Source organism: Rousettus aegyptiacus, unplaced genomic scaffold (assembly GCF_014176215.1).
Source record: "Rousettus aegyptiacus isolate mRouAeg1 unplaced genomic scaffold, mRouAeg1.p scaffold_m13_p_6, whole genome shotgun sequence".
Lineage (NCBI taxonomy): Eukaryota > Metazoa > Chordata > Mammalia > Chiroptera > Pteropodidae > Rousettus > Rousettus aegyptiacus.
Genome location: NW_023416309.1, coordinates 52,640,239 through 52,656,876, shown reverse-complemented (window position 1 = coordinate 52,656,876; position 16,638 = coordinate 52,640,239). Strand labels below are relative to the sequence as shown.

The 16,638-nt window shown below is 41.1% G+C and overlaps 1 protein-coding gene across 2 annotated transcripts in view; it reads left to right on the top strand.

The window, feature by feature from the left end:
- Nucleotides 1-9,087: 9,087 nt before the first annotated feature.
- EIF3A (eukaryotic translation initiation factor 3 subunit A) overlaps nucleotides 9,088-16,638 on the top strand; it is a 32,299-nt gene continuing 24,748 nt past the window's right edge. For both annotated transcript variants that reach the window (XM_036223409.1, XM_016142521.2), the window contains exons 1-4: nucleotides 9,088-9,283; nucleotides 14,696-14,886; nucleotides 15,049-15,185; nucleotides 15,572-15,735. In XM_036223409.1, the coding sequence (XP_036079302.1) occupies nucleotides 9,235-9,283; nucleotides 14,696-14,886; nucleotides 15,049-15,185; nucleotides 15,572-15,735 (541 nt within the window). In that variant the 5' untranslated portion in view covers nucleotides 9,088-9,234. The remainder of the gene's footprint in view (nucleotides 9,284-14,695; nucleotides 14,887-15,048; nucleotides 15,186-15,571; nucleotides 15,736-16,638) is intronic.

The following is a 16,638-nucleotide window of genomic DNA, read 5'->3' as shown; positions in this document are numbered from 1 at the left end:
CCTCCGCCAGGGCACGCCCCTCCGCCAGGGCACGCCCCTCCCGCCAGGGCACGCCCACCTGCAGGCCCCACCCCCAGGCTGCGGTCACGCCTCCCTCCTTCAGGCCCCGCCCTACTCGCCGGGACTTCCTCCCTGCTCTTCCACTCACCTTTAGGCCTTGGCTCTTCACCCGCAGAAACCGCCCTAGGGGAAGAAAGCGTCCCTCTGTTTCTCTAATCCAGATCTTCACCCTCCTTCTCCTCAACCCCCTCCAATCTTTTCTGCCTTCCTCAGGCGTTCTTCATCCTTCCTCTGCCCTACAGTTAGGCTAAAAAGAGGCATCCTGAGGATGGAGAAAGAGTCTCATTTATTCATTCATTCATTCATCCGTCCATCCATCCATCCATGCTCCACCGCCCCACCCAAAAAAAAAAAAAATTGAAGGCTTAAAATGGCTTTGGCAATTTTTCCTCCTCTTTTTATTTTTACTTTACAATTTAAAAAATGCCGTGATGGGTGTGTCAGGCCCCGGGTGCGCCAGGCCCGAGGTGCACGCCAGGAGCATGTGGGAGGAGACGTCCAGCCTTCAGAGATCCAGTTCTTACGGGGAAATGGCAACCTCCATAGGTCAGGGGTGGAAGTGGTGGTGGGGTGGGGAGTACTAATTGAAGAGGGGAAAAAAATACCGTGATCACGATAGTTCAAATTTTAAAATCTCTGAAATCGGGATGCACCCCACAGTTATAATTGGGAGTGTTCTTTCCTTTATTAAGGAAAAATGGCCTGCTCAATCATTAATGGCACTTTTAGATTTGAAGAAAGATCACAAACTGAAAAAAAATAATAAGTTAAATTCTTAGACCCAGATCTCCCGTCTTTACTTTACCAAGGTCATTTGCTGAATCTGAGAGAGATATTTAGCCCAAAATACATAATAGAATTTTCTGTGGTATTTAGGCTGGGGGAATCACTTTCCATTAAGTTAGCAGGAGTGCAGGATCAGTAAAACTCTATTTGCTCAGTGCGCAAACATTTGGACAACAGGCTGTGTGACACATGCTCAAACCTGGAGAGACAGATGTAGATATAACTACAGCAGAGTTCTTGCCTGTGGCCACCTTACAATAAGGCGGGAAAACAGAAAGGGGGAGGGTAGGCATGACCAGACCTATTGCTTCTGAAATTCCAGACCTAGAGATCCAAACTTGATGAAAGGGAATAAGGCGACAAGTCTCCAAGGTAGAGCAGGATGAAAGCACATTAGGTGTATTGCCTCTCCTTGCTCCTGGTGGGGTTGCTCATGCTGAGCCTCCTGCAGTCCCTGACCCTAAGTATATCCTCAAGAGTGAGTTAGACAGCAGCCCCATGTGGCCAAGGTCCATAGGTGCCACCTTTGTCTATGGTACCCAGAAAATAAATGGGGATGAAGACAACAGATTCTAAAAAAAGGAGTTAAGGGAGATGGTGTTGGGTGCAGGGAGGGAAAGATAATGAAGACTCAGGTGAAATGGGACACAGGGTGAGGGGTGGAGAGGTTATCTGTGGGAAGGGAGCCACGCCTGGAATTGCTGCCTCTGTCCCTCTGATTTCCCTGCTCTGCACTGCAGTCAGACCTGCCAGACAGGTTTACTGGAGTTAAGAGGAAAGAAATGGAGGGTGGAGAAAAGGGACGCATTTCCGACCTTTAGCAATAAGACTGTCTGCTGCACTGCCGCCAGCGGAAGGAGTTGGGGTGTGGATGCGGCTCTGCCATCTTAGCTGCGAACCCTCACTCATGCCCTGTCTCTTCTCTGTGCTTGTTTTCTCAGTGAGCAAATGGAGCTAATCGTACTTCCCTCTGTGCCTCCCCCGGGGAGGGTTTACATCAAGAAAAACCTTTATGCCATTTTTATAGGTAAGGATAGTTTTGTGCAGGGAGTCCCCAAGACAACCCCCAAATTTGACGATTTGGTGGGGGACTCACAGGATTCAGCATATAGCTGTCCTCATGGCTGTGTATGATTTGTTTCTGCCAGAGGATACGAAGTCAAATCAGCAAAGAGGAAAGGCACATAGGTCGATGTCCAGAGGAAAGGAGGCCCAAGCGTCCAGGAGTCCTCTCCTAGTGCTGTCACACAGGGTGCATGTACTTCGTTCCTCCAGCAGCAAGTCGTGACAACACACGTTAAAATACTGTTGACCAGGGAAGCTAATTAAAGACCCAGTGCTCATTAGAGACTCAGGTTTTTATTGGGGGCCAGTCACGTAGGCACCTTCTGCCTTGTACACATCAAAACCCCCAGACTCTCAGAAGGAAACAAGTGTTCAGCATGAACACTCAGAAAATAAATGAGAATGAACACGTGTAGTTTGTACATGTCGTTTAGGCAAGTCAGTCACTCTTATCGATTCTGGGACTGGCGGGAACACCCCCTCAATCCAAGTTCCCAGACACCAGCCAAGGGCCTACTTACTAGCAGGTTTTTCTAAGGATGCCAGTCTGGCCTGCTGTGTCCCATTTGTGCAGCCTGCTTGCTCCTTTCCCCGGTAAAAGACTAAGTAGGTTGGCACTGATGTGGATTTGGAAAACACCCAAATTGCTGGGCATGTGAACGAGACCCCAATATTTTCCACAGATGTTCTAATTCCCAGGGTCCAGGGAGCCAAAGGGGCTCTTCTTTTCATCTTTTTTTCCATAACCAGATGTAATGAGAAGTTAGGCATGTGCCAGCTAAGAGAGCCACTGGGGTAGCAGCCCTTTTAAGAGATTCCAGGCCCTCCTGGGAACCAGGAAGTCACCTCTGGAAGGAACGTCAGACAACTGCCCCGCACTGTGTCCTGATGGTTAACTGGCTGCCGGCCTATGTCAGGCTTCTAGGATATTCCCCAAAGGAAGTCATCCTCCTCGTGTTCTCCGAAGTTCAAGGGTGCTGATATTGTAATCTGCAGAGATCCCATGCCTAAGAAGCCCAGCTTTGGAGCTGTGCTGCATTAAAAGAAATAGCTCAGGGGTCCTTGTCACTCTCTGCCTCTGAGAGGAGACCACGCTCTTGTCTGTGGAGTGTTGTCTCTTTTCTAACAAACTTTCCTTTGAGTCAAAAACAAACAAACAAACAAACAAAAACAAAAACAAAAACAAAAACTCAGCAAGAAAAATATAATTAAGATCCTTACCTGCATTTTTCAAAGCACAAGAGAACAGAATTCACTACCCACAGTGATATGTCTTAAAATCCCTTTCTTCTCATAATTTTAAAATAAACTTTATATTTTATTTTTCTTTATTACTTTTTTTTTTGGTGATAAAACCTGGGATAAACTTTTTTTCTGTTAGAATAGTTTTAGATGTACAGCAAAGTTGCTAAGAGTTCCCATACAACCCTGTTTCCTGTTATTAACATCTCATCAGAATGGTACGTTTGTCACAACTAATAAACCAATATTTGATATATTAGTAACTAGAATCCATCCTTTATTTTGATTACCTTAGTCTTTACCTAATATCTTTTTTTCTGTTCCAAGATCCCATTTAGGATAACATATATTTTAGTCAACATGTCTCTTTAGGGTCCTCTTAGCTGTAAGAGTTCCTCAGACTGTCCTTGTTTTTGATGACAGTGGCAGTTTTTGAGAGCACTAGTCATGTATTTTGTAGACTGTGCTTCAATTAGGATTCGTCTAGTATTTTTCTTATGATGAGATTGGGTTATGTATTTTGGGGGAAAAGACCACAGTGGTCAAGTGCCACTCCTATCACGTCATCTCAAGGGGCCATCGAGGTGTTAGTTACCCTTGATCACCTCTCTGAGGTAGTGTTTGTTGGGTTTCTCTCCTGTAAAGTTATTCCCCACCCCCTTCTATACTGTGCTCTTTGGAGGAAAGCCACCTCGCCCCGCCCACAGTTAAGGAGTGGAGGGGGGGTTATGTGCCACCTCTTTGAGGGCAAAGCATCTACATAAATTGCAGCTCGTCTCCATGGGAAATTTATCTGTTCTTTCCCATTTATTTACTTATATAATCTTTATGCGTATCAGTATGCACTCTCTCCAAATTTTTGTAAACCATCTCTCATTTGGCGCAGGCTCTGAACTCTCCCCACTCTCCTTACGCACAGCTCTCCCTGTTGCCATCTTCTCCTCTCTTTCCTGTTCTTCTCCACTAGCCTTTTCCCCACCCCCTAGTCTTATCTCAACACTTTCTTGCCTGGCTCTCCTACCCCACTTGTCCAGTTGTTCTCCCGATTACCCCATGTACCTATAAAGTAGAAGTGCGAAAAAGGGCCGAGTAAGGAGGAAAATGCTCATTAGTCAGTATCAGAATATTGTAGCAGCTGAGGGGGCAGAAAGAGGCTGTGAATATCCCATGCATTTTGTCCCTCTTCTATGCAGATACATGAGAATGATTTCTGCAGAGCTTGTGGCAAGGATCGTGCTGAGTGCTACATGTAGTGTCTCATTTAAACCTCGCACAAACATCATGCGCATTTCACAGATGATAGAACTGAAGCTGAGAGATTACTCCCCTAACGTCGCTGTGTCAGTAAATGGCAAAGCTGGGGGTTGAAGCCATGTTGGACTCCAAATCTGGCATGCTTACAGGATGAACTGAGATGTATTTATAATCCTCGTTCTCTAGGTTAGGAAACATACCCCCTAGTTGTGCAACACCAATGCAGAGTAGTCTCTGATTCCCTCTTGGGGCTTTTGCTCCAGCAGCTTAAGTTTTCACAGTTAAATCTTACAGTTTTGTATTTTTCCTCCACTGAGCTGTACCTTCATTTTCATTTCATGCAAGGCAAAGTCGCTTTAGAATTTTAGACTCCATTAGTGCTTTATTCTTTTTTCTCTATAATATGGAGAAACTGGTTAATGTCTTTGCAGTAGTTTTGTATCGATGTGTAACAAATTATCATAAATTTAGTGGTAATTTAAAATAACATTCATTTATCAGCTTAGTTTTGTGGATCAGAAGTCCAGGTACAGCATGACTGGGTTCTCTGCTCAGTCCGGCCAGGATGGTCTAATCTTGGTGAGGCTGCATTTCTTTCTGGAGGTTCTGGGGGAGAGTTTGCCTCTCAGCTCACCCAAGTTGTTGATGGAATTCTGTTCCTTGCAGTTGTAGGACAGGGTCTCTGTTCACTGGCTCCGCTCACTGTTGGCCAGGGGCTGCTTTCAGCTCCAAGAGGCCACCTGCAGTTCCTTGCCATGTAGCTCCCTCCAAATCCCCTTTCATGCTCCTAATCTCTTTCTCTTTTCATGACCTCTAGACCCAGACTTAAATGGCTCCTGTGATTAGTTAGGCCCATTCAGATAACCTCCCCTTCTTAAGTCAACTGTGACATATAACATAACCTAATCCCAGATCATTATGCAGGGTGTATACATCAGGGAGTGGGAGTCTTGGGGTGGGGGGCATCTTAGAATTCGCCTATCAGTCTCCATTCCTTTATTCACATATCATACACACACACTTACAGAGTGCCTGACTTGTGCTAGGCTTAGTTCTATGTACAATGGCAGACAAGACAAAACTTGGTCCCTTAAACCTCACCATCTAGCTCAGTGGGACAGACAGCAACCGAGGAAACAAAGCAAGCTATCAGTTAGTGTGGAATGTTCCGCTGAGATTTAAAATAGGGTGGCCTTTAGATTTGGGTCGAGTGGCCAGGAAAGGGGAGGCGATCTCCAGGGAGGTACCATTTTCGTTGCTCCATGAGAAGGTAACACAATGAAAAGGTCTGGGTAAGGATTGTCTAATACCCCCAAAGCCGAGATGAAAGCTCACACCCTGTGGTTCCAGGGTTCTTTCTAATCATGTTTAACACATTCAACACAGAAGCCTGTTTTCAAACCACACCCAAAGCCACTATGCAGTGTCTTACTCATTGTTTTCTCGGCTCTAGTTGGTTTATGAAACTTTGGGCCTAAATTCCTAAATTCCCAAGCAGCAGCTGGGCTTCATGCATGCCAACCATGGCATGAGTGGGCAGGTACTCCAGTTCCCACAAACGTGCTCCTCCCTCCCCTCAGCCTTCTCCTGGAGTCTGGCAGAATATTGATGGGTAAAGACTCATGAGTGTAAGATGTGTTTCTCCCATTAAGTTACAAATACTGCCAGGACATGTTTCTCCTAAAAATATACTCAGCTGAACCTGCATTCCTCTCTCCTGCTTTGAATGAGCAGAATCCAGAGCTTCCATGAGTTGTCTGGCACAGGCATAGTGCACCCCACACCTGCCCTTGGTTTGCCACCGCTGAAAAGATTTTTGACGCCAGTCGAAAACTTTCATGGTGAAGAATGCAAGGCTGTGAGGTTTGGGACCTTGTTTGTTATTATGAAGTTGGGGCCATTAATATGCTCTAAAACACACTGAACAAACACTTTCTGGGGGTCGATCATGTGCCAGGTGCTGTCCATACACAAAGATGAACTGTTCTAGTCATTACGTTCAAGGCACTTCCAGTGTCATAGTAGACACCAGCGAGCAGTGGATCGGGAAAGAATCCTGGAGGAAGCGACATTTAACCTGAAGGAGAAAAAGGGGGCTGTTGTCAGAGCAAGGAATGGTGGTGGTGAAGAACGTTCCAAGTGAAGCGATGGCATGAATCAGGCTGGAGGCGAGAGGGAAGCTCTTTAAGGCAGTGAAAGATGTTGAGCGTGGTGAGAGATGGGCCTGGAGAGACAATGGTCACCTGGAAGGGAGTGGTGTCTCTGTCTTCAGGAAGCTTCTGGGAAGTATTCGAAGTCTTTCTCACTCTAGACTGCAAAGTCCCAAAAGGCAGGACCCACTTCAGTCTTGTTCTCTGTTGTGCACCTGTCAGGGGCTTACTTCCTGTGCCTGGCACATGATAAGCACTCCATTTGCTGAACCTCACTTCACCTCTATGAAATTTTTTTTTTGAAATTTGTTGTGTTCATACTTTCATTACAGATTCTTATAAACAAAACCATGAACTAAAAACATTTTGTGAACTGTAAAACATGATACTTGTTTTAAAGCTGTAAGATATTATGTTGCAAAATGTATAAAGTAGGACCTCTGTTGTGCCCTTAATACCTGGTTTTTTTTGAAAATCTTATTTATTCCAATCAAATCAGAAAAAACTCCAAAACGTTGTATTAGAGAAATTATCCAGTAATATGTAATACAAAAGTAGCTTCATTTGGGAAAAACCTTCATCAATCAGCCTGATCACTTCCTTTTATCACTTCCTAAAGTGGCTTCTAGTATATTTAGGTTGCTTGTTTTTTACTAGGTGAGCATTAATCAACAGCAGGTAATTATGCTTTTCTCCTGGCCCAGAGAAGATCCTATTTTGTCCCTTCGTGTGTACTCATCTATCACTCACTTTACCAGTGAATCATCAACTCCTTGAAAGCAGGCATCTTGCATCTTTTTATTCCCATATAACATCACAGCTATTAGTTGGTACTGAAATACCTGTTGGTAGAATTGGTAAGTTTATCCTGGAAATTGACATCATATCCTTTATTCACAAATATACAATTTTACTTAATGCACTTAAATGACCAGCAGCTATTATATTACCAAATACTTCATATATTTTAAATAACTTGAAAGAGAAAAAGATGTAGAGATACTAAATTTCATTTACCTCCCAATTTTCTAGTGTTTGTCTTGTTTTGGGTCTATCAAATAATGAGTATTAATCAATGAGCTATAGTGGAAATGTTAAGAATGTTGGAAAGGTTTTCCTTTTTATTGTTACGTTTCTCTATAGCCTACTAGTTTTCAATCTACAGCATTTAAGAGCTGTATTTGCTCTTATGTTTAGCTCTTTAATTTTGACTTAATTATTATATACACGAATGAGTCTCTTTATCCTGCCTCATAAAACAGTTGCTACAGCTTCTTAATACTTGATGCTTAACCCTGTCTGGCTTTTTTTTTAGTTTTTGGGAGTAAGCTCAGAAATTGGGAGTGGCCTAAGTGTTTTGGAGGAAGAACTCTCTGAAATTAATTTTAAAATAACCTTTTTTAGAATTTGTGATTTATTTTTTATGTCTGCATTTCCCAAATTTTTTCTTTACAGGATAAATTTAAACAGAAAAACCCCTTAGCTGAGGCAGAGGGATTAAGGGGAAATGCTTTTTGAGTGTATGTACTGTGATTTCCTCGTTCATTAATGTAGTACTCTCATTAATTCACGCATCCCCTCCATTATTACAAAATGTGTAATTAATTTGCAACAATTTATTCCACTGCTGCTTTCTGAATTTTTCTTCTGAACTCATCTTAATTCCATACCAAGGGCTTGAGTAATTAGATTTAGTTTAAATGGCTTTCAAATTCTAGGTATAATAATGTTTGAACATTAAGAGCGTTAATGGATAATAAAGACTGTAGCAAAAAGCCTGTTATAAACTGATTTTCTTTTCTCTAAAGCTCCTTTTTCTTGCTCGTGATGTGTGCTGAATGTAGAAGCGACAATATTCTACGTATTTTCAAACACTATACAAGTCTGTTCTGCTGCAGGGCTTTTGCCCTGTGCCATACTGCTCTGTCACTAGTCTCAGCTCAACACTCTTCAGGGAATCTCTGGGGCAAAAACTTTTTAATTTTATTTAGATATGAAATAAGCTTATTTGTTTAGTTATTCACTGCGCCCCTCCTTACCATACTAGTCCGTGACGTGACAGGTCACCACCATTTCCCAGTGGCGAGCAGTGCGGACCCAAAGATACCTACCTGCTCAATATATTTCAGCTAAACGGATAAATTCTGCATTTTCACTCTGCCAAAATGGGCCTCTCCCTAGGCGGATGGGACTTGATTGTACCTGCGTGACTCCGCACAAATCACAGTAAAAATGAATCTGTGCAGGCGCTTGCCTTCTAGCCAGGAACTGTCACCCAAACCTCACTTTTCTCACCCCAATTCTCGCTTGAGGAAAGAAGGGTCTGACAATCACCTCCCTAAAGTTTCCCCGCGCAGACCCAAGGCGGCACGGAAGCAGGGAGACCATGCACGCCGGCGCCACGTCAGCCGGCGCGAGTGACGCCAGCGCGCCTGCGCGCGTGAGAGGGGCGGTGCGGCGCGCACGCGGAGGCCGGCTCCTACATCCGGGGCCTGGGCGGCGGCGGCGCCGCCGCGCGGGGGTCACGTGGCTCCCTCCTTTCCGTCTCTGGCCGGCTGGGCGCGGGCGACTGCTGGCGAGGCGCGTGGAACCTCACGCTGGTTCCCCTTCGTCTCCGCTCCCGGTCCGGGCCACTCAGGAGTTCGCTGACGCCGGGTGAGCTGAGCCTGCTGCCAAGATGCCGGCCTATTTCCAGAGGCCGGAAAATGCCCTCAAACGTGCCAACGGTGAGTAGAGGGGATCGGGGCGCACCAGGCTGGGGCGGCCCGAGGCCTCGGAGGTCGAGGGGCCCGAGTCTGCTTCTCGCTGCTCCGCCGTCACACTGCGGCTGGAGAGGAGGCCGACGCGGCCTGCCCGCCGCCGACCCAGCCCGTAGCTGGGCATGATTTCTCGTCTCGCTCCAACCGACCAGGGGTTGGGAGGCGCGGAGCCGGGAACCGTCGCTCTGGGGGCCCTTCCTTCCCCCGGTCGCCCCCTGGTGCGTGTCCGGGGTCGCGGCCTAGGAGGCGGGCCTACCCGGGCTGGAGCTCCTCCACCCTGTACCGCACCGCCTTGTTCTTCGGGCCATGGGTCATTCGTCCGCTTAGGCCCCGCGCCCCTGGCTGCCATCTGGGAGTGCCGGGGAGGAAGAAACATGGCTCCCTCCCGGGGACAATGCACGCGAGAACCTCGACTCCACCTCCCGCCAGGGCCGGGAGACGAGCAGTTCCACCTCCGGCCTCCCCGCAGAGCCCTCGGGCCCCTCAAATCTAGCGCCGAGCTCTGCTGGGTCAGGGTCCATTTACTCTTCTCCAGCCACTGTCTCTCTACTTTGGGAACTCTCACCCATTTAACCTGTTTTCTCCTTTTTCTTTCTGGCATTGATTATTGGCAGTCCAAAAGCCTATTCCGAATCACAGGAAGTTGGAACAGAGTTAATACTATAAGATAGAGACTTTACGTTTTTTTTTTAAGAGACAGCCAAACAGGCCTAGAGGGAGAGGGAGTGGTTTGCCCAAGGTCACTCCGGGAGTTAGTTGTTGAGCCAGGAGACTAAAACGGAGATCTCTTCACTTCCAGATGATTCTTTTCGCCACAGCTTTGCTGCCTCCGATTTCTAGTTGCACATGTGTATTTAAGCCACGGGCCCTTTCGGGAAGACTTGTGCGTGTCTGCGTGTATTCAGTAGGCATTTATTACGTTGGCATTATGGGAATGCAAATGTAATGTGCCCCTGGTCTTTTAAAAACTCGTTTAGGGTTTTTTTTTGTTTTGTTTGTTTTGCTTAGCAATTTGTGTTAGAGCGTCCGTAGCTCTTTATTTTTACCTTTCCTCCACTCAAACAAGTTTTGAGTCTGATCCATGTTGTAGGTGGATATGCTGCGTGTGCTGCAGTATTATGTTTATTTTGTTTGAAAATTTCTCTTGTGAAAAGGTCAAAGTCAGTCATTACATAAAATCGATACTACAGGTAATCTTTCAGGGCCAGAGATGTGTTTGTCCCATGTTTATTTCAACTAAAGTAACAATTTGGAGGGGGTAACATAGTATGTAGAACAGGGTACATTCTGTGGAATAGAGTAATTGTTTTAAAAACAGTTAAAACTGCAGCTCAGATCTGATCGATCACTAATTCTAATCAGCCATTTGTCTAATGATTAGAACGGGAAAAGTTTAAGGACATTAATTTATGGAAAGGAAGTAGGTTGAAATGGAAATTTATAGCTACAAATTTGTAGCAAAATTAGGGATTTTTTTTTAAGTTTTGAAACTTAGAATTATAGTAAGTGACCTGAATAAAATTATTACTCTAATTGTTATTGTAGATCTGTTTTAACAGTCATTTGGATGCTTTATCAACAGGCGTTTTTTTTTCTATTCTAATAGTCTAAAGCACTGTAATCTTAATGGCCTAAATATTACGCATTTACTTTATTCAGGCCTTATTTCCTTCATCGCTCCTCCCTTCTGATTCTTCATATGAACTTAGTATTTCAGTAACTTTTTAAAATGAGAAGGGATGTAGATGTGTAACATCTTAAATATTTTTGAAGTTGAAATTGACTTGATTCATGAAGAGCAGTTTGGGGAAAGCATCTGAAATTAAAGTAGGCGGGATGAGAAGGGGATACTGCTGGGTACGGGGCTTGAACTTTGTGTAGTTCTCAAAAAGGCTATGTTGACTCCTACCTAGTGCAGCCCTTTTAAGCTGTAGGATGGGTGTTTTCTGTGGTAAAGATGAAACGGCTTACCGTTCATGTAATAATTTCTGTACCTTTGATCTTATGAGTGAGTTCTTCATAAAGCGTCAAGGTGAGCAGATTGTGGGTAGCATGTGGCACTACTTACAAAACTAAATAGGATGGATACAAGCACATTTTATTCAATGGAAATAGTCTCATCTAAATGCTTTATAACATTAGTAACTTCAAACACATTTAGACCTAATCTGTTGCATTATCTTCATAAAATGCAAGTAATTTTATGTACAATAGTCCTTTAAGTCACCCTGAGTCTGTGTATCAGAACATTATTTTTGGAAACAATTCCAGTAATCATTCAGGAAGATTAGAACCTGGTGCAGCAGTTACAGGCAAAAAATTCATGTCCCAGAATCACCTTGGAAAAAAGCCCCCTTTTTTCCCCAGATTATATTGTTAGTGCCCAATTAGTTGCTCCTGACCTTGTAACAGCTTTTTAATTTACACTTTACATCAGTGACTTAAAAATAAAGTTGTTATTAAACCCACAAATTGTGTAACATTATAGCTTGGCTACTTGGTCTGTTGCAAAAATAAATTAGTAAAATTGAAGGGCTGGCCTAAACTTTTTCTTGTAGATACATAGTTTCAGACGCTGTGTTTTGAAAAGTAAGCTCATAATGCCCATTCCTACTACTAGTTCATAATTCCAGATTTTTATTTTTATTTCAAGAATATCAATTTGGAAATGAACATCTTTAAACCTTACAGTAGAGCTCTTAGTATGCGATAGTTCTTTCCAGCTTCAAAAGACAATTTTTTTTTTTTCCAAATTAGATAATTCAGAGTAAGTCCTTCTTTTACAGGTTACAGTAAAGACAGGAACACACCATCATGGATTATCTTGATAAATCTGTTTCCATTCCAGTTTTTTCTTTTAAAATTATCCTTAACTGGGATTCATGTTTTCTTTTTCTCTTTGTGACAGTTACGAGGGCGAGGGGAAGATGTCCTATTAAAAATAATTTTTTTCATGCATTTGCTTTGGCTTGTTTTAACCTATTTCAGAGTTGAAAGTATGGGATTTGGAATCATAAATTTTGATTGGCTGTTTAGGAAGTGAAAAATACTTTCAATTTTTTTCCCCTAAAAAAGACTTATGAGATTAAGAAACCACACTCCAATTTAAAAATAAGATGTTTGGAAAGTGAATTATTTTTAGACAGTTTAGTATTTTGTCATCACACCACGCTTGGGCCAGCTCTCAACTTTAATTCTCTTTGTGCCTGTTCTATGTTACAAGGATATGGACAGTACTTAACATGCCGAAGTATAAGATTTAAATCTTCACTTTAAGGTTGGGAACTAGATATGTCATTTTGGTGTTGCTGCTGTGATATTCTTAATGTAAAGGATGAATTTAAAAACACATTCTCCCAATTTTTTAGCTGATAGACTGTTTTTGTTAAGTAGTTGTGAAAAACACCTAAGGTACTGTTGGATTTTAGAAAATAACTATGCTGTGCATGCTCCAGTAAAGATAGGTAGGTCCTCCCCTTTAAAAAGGAAGGCTTATTCCAGCAAAGTATCTGGTTGTATTACATCTTTGTTTCATTTCATAGAATTTTTTTGAGGGGGTGGGCAGGAATAATAAAACTGACTACTGAAAATGGACTTCTAAGATGACAAGATCAATATTGGATTTATTAACTTGAACTATTGAAAGAGGGGTTTGCAGTCATTTGCATGTGAGGAATATGATTTGATATATGGGATGAAGTAGGATATTGTGTAAAGATACTTATTTTAGTATGTTTTGCCATTTATCCTATTGCAAGCTTTTTACTAGAGAGTTGGGGGAAGGAATGTTCACAAGCAGCATTTGTGAAAGATGTGATATTTGGAAGACTAAATAATAGAGAATTGCTAAATCTGTAGAGCTAGTAAACCCCACAAATAAGGGACTTTTTTGCCTATCCTTTGCCCAGCACAGAGTTGCTCGTTAGGTAATGCCATTGTTAGGTTAAAAGAAATGGAGACGTAGTATTTGAAGACTTTTTTAATAGTGCAAGCTGGTATTTTAGGTCTCCCAAATTATTTTTCTAATGTTCAGTGGAAAGGTTTTTGTGTGTGTGAAATGTGGCAGTTATTGAATTTTAAGTCGAATATAACCAAATAACTTATATTTAATAACCATTTCTCTCTTTCTATTAAGTGTGCAAAGAGAGTAAAAAGTGAGAAAAAATTAGGCAAATTTTAAATTTAGTCAAAAGTAATGTGATAGAGCAGCCTTTGCTTTTGGCTGGATTTCAAAATGAGCAGTATACATGAAACCTAATATTGGAACTGGATTCAAAATACTGCTACATACAGAATGCCTTCAGGGTTAGGTGGTAGTAAATTCAAGAATGTAAGTTTGTAAGAATGTAAGCTCCACATTCTAAGATTTTTTCCAGATTTAAAAAAATAAACTTAATTTTAGTAGCTTGAGATTTACAGAATTATTGCAAAGCTGGTACAGAAAATTCTCATGTAAAACACTTTAGTGTAATGGTACATTTGTCACAACTCATGACAAATACTAAAACTTTAGGCGATAACTTCATTCGGATTTCCACAGCTTTCCCTCGTGCTTTTTTTGTACATCAGGATCTCATTCAAGGTACCACGTTACATTTAGTTGTCTTATCCTAAGGTTCCTTGGTTGTGACAGTTTCTTAGACTTTCTTTGTTAATAACATTGGTAGTTTCGGGGAGTACTGGTCTGGCATTTTATAGAATGTTGGGATTTGTCTTAATACTTTTCTCATGTTTTGACTGGGGTAAATAAAAGTATATGGAAAGGCAAAAGACCTAGTTTAGCCAGCAGAACACTGAAGAACAGCATTGGAGCATTCACTACCTGGTTTCAAGACTTTACCATACATTCCTTTACAGGAATCGAGACAGTGAGGTATTGGCAAAAGACTAGACACGTAGATAGATCAATAGAGAATGATCAGAATAGAGAGCCCAGAAATAGACCTGCGTAAATAGTTGGTCTTAAATGAACAATGTCAATTTAATGTGTTTTTCTGCCTTAGGTCAGCATGAACTAGCAAAAATTTCATCAGCTAGGTTTTTGTGACTAAAGTCATACTTCTGTGTGTTTGTGGGGCAAGATCGTTTTTTCCCTCATGACTTCAGTTTCTGGAACTTTAAAATCACTTAGATAAGTTTGGTACAGTGTAATTAAGTGAAATCCAGCTTTACCTGTAGACTATATTTTGAGGTTGTACCAGGTTTTCATTGTTTTTACCTTGGATAATTTTGGCATAGCTTTAGAAGTAAAAAAAAAAAAGTGACCTAAAAAGATGATTATTGAGTTCAGAAATTAAAATAACCAATTTAAAAAGCAAGATTTAAGACTTTTGTGTAGTGTATGTAACTGATCTTAATTCTCCTGAATTACTTTTCCAGAATTTCTTGAGGTTGGCAAAAAGCAACCTGCTTTGGATGTTCTTTATGATGTTATGAAAAGTAAGAAACATAGAACATGGCAAAAAATACACGAGCCAATCATGCTGAAATACTTGGAACTTTGTGTGGATCTTCGCAAGAGCCATTTGGCTAAAGAAGGATTATACCAGTATAAGAACATCTGTCAACAGGTATGAACATATTTAGGTTTTATGTTTTTGATAAGTGCTTTTAGTAATTTTCAGTGGAGTTTACCTTTCAAAGTTAATACGTTATATTATGAACTTTGCTTTTAAAATAGTTTATGGTTTATTGAGAAAAAGGTTTTTTTAAGATTTTGTTGTTGTTGTTAGGTGAACATCAAATCTTTAGAGGATGTTGTAAGGGCATATTTGAAATTGGCAGAGGAAAAAACTGAAGCTGCTAAAGAAGAATCCCAGCAGATGGTCTTAGACATAGAAGATCTGGATAATATTCAAACTCCTGAGAGGTATGTGGATTGCACTGCTAATAAATTTTTCTCAGTGTTTTTTACGTGTGTCTCCATCATCGTTATTTGAAGTAGATGTTTATTAGAAAGACCGCTTACATTTGAAATTTTAAATATATGGTAACCAAAAAAATCATGTACTGTTCAATGTTCAGTGGAAGGTAGGTTATTAGAGCCCTCAGGTAGATGTGTACTAATTTAAATGGTTGTAATATTGGTTGGGAATCCAAATACTTGGACACTAAGTGACAGCTTAACAGTGTGTCCAAAGTTGTAAGAAGTTCCACTATTTTATAATGCTCATTGTTAGTTTTGGTTTTTTAGTCGTATGGCCAAGTAGGAAACCGTGTCTAAAAGTGTTTTCAACATTTTTAATGTTTTTGTAGTGTTCTCCTGAGTGCTGTAAGTGGTGAAGACACACAGGATCGTACTGACAGATTACTTTTAACTCCATGGGTTAAATTCCTGTGGGAATCATACAGACAGTGTTTGGACCTTCTTCGAAACAATTCTAGAGTAGAGCGTCTCTACCATGATATTGCCCAACAAGGTAAAACAAGAACTGATTTGAAAAGCTGACTTAATAGATTTTGCAAAAGATTAACTATTGTTGTTAACCTCTTTTTCTCCATAGTACTTACTTTATATGGTTTTTATCCTTGCCGAAAGATGGTTGTTTTTCATTTGAATATTAAATAAGTGAGTGTAAGAAACTTGTTTTACTAGTTAAGGTAATTCTATATGAAATGTACTTCATTGATGTCTGAAAGACCTTGTAAGTCATTTTGCAGTTTTGCAGGGAAAATAAACTTAATTTTTTGATCACTTTATGATAAATTTGAGTTCTGCATATTTTGGGCAAGCTACCTAACTGCACTGGTTTTCTAAGGTCTTTTAAAGCTCTGGACTTAGAATTTCATGAAAAATATATGTTTTCCCTTTCTTAAACAGTATTATTAAGTATGGAACTAAGCCTTCTTGATGACTTTCGATCATCATAAAAAGCATCCATTTGATATATTACATATACTTTTAATCTGAAGAACTATTGTTTTCCCAACTTTGTCTCTTATTGTCAGTGCAGCCTTTTAACCATCTGTGACTGGGATATGTGTGACTTGAGAGTGGCTCTTGGCTTTTTGCTACTTTGGCCTTGACATGAGTTTGTGTTGTGATTCTTTTTCCTATAAAGATGATTGGCATTTGTTTATTCAAGTTTTAAGTGACTGTGATTATGAATATTTTATTAAGAGTTCCATTTTGCTAGCTTGTATGAATTTTTATTTTATTCAAATAAACTTGGACTTTTTGATAATTATTGATATAAATATTAACTTGAAGTTAAACTATTCCTTTGTTTTAGGCCTATCAAACTAGCAATACTATTTTTAAAAAGGGCAGAATTCCCCTGAATTCTAATGCATATGTGACAAAATTACTATTTTAATTAATA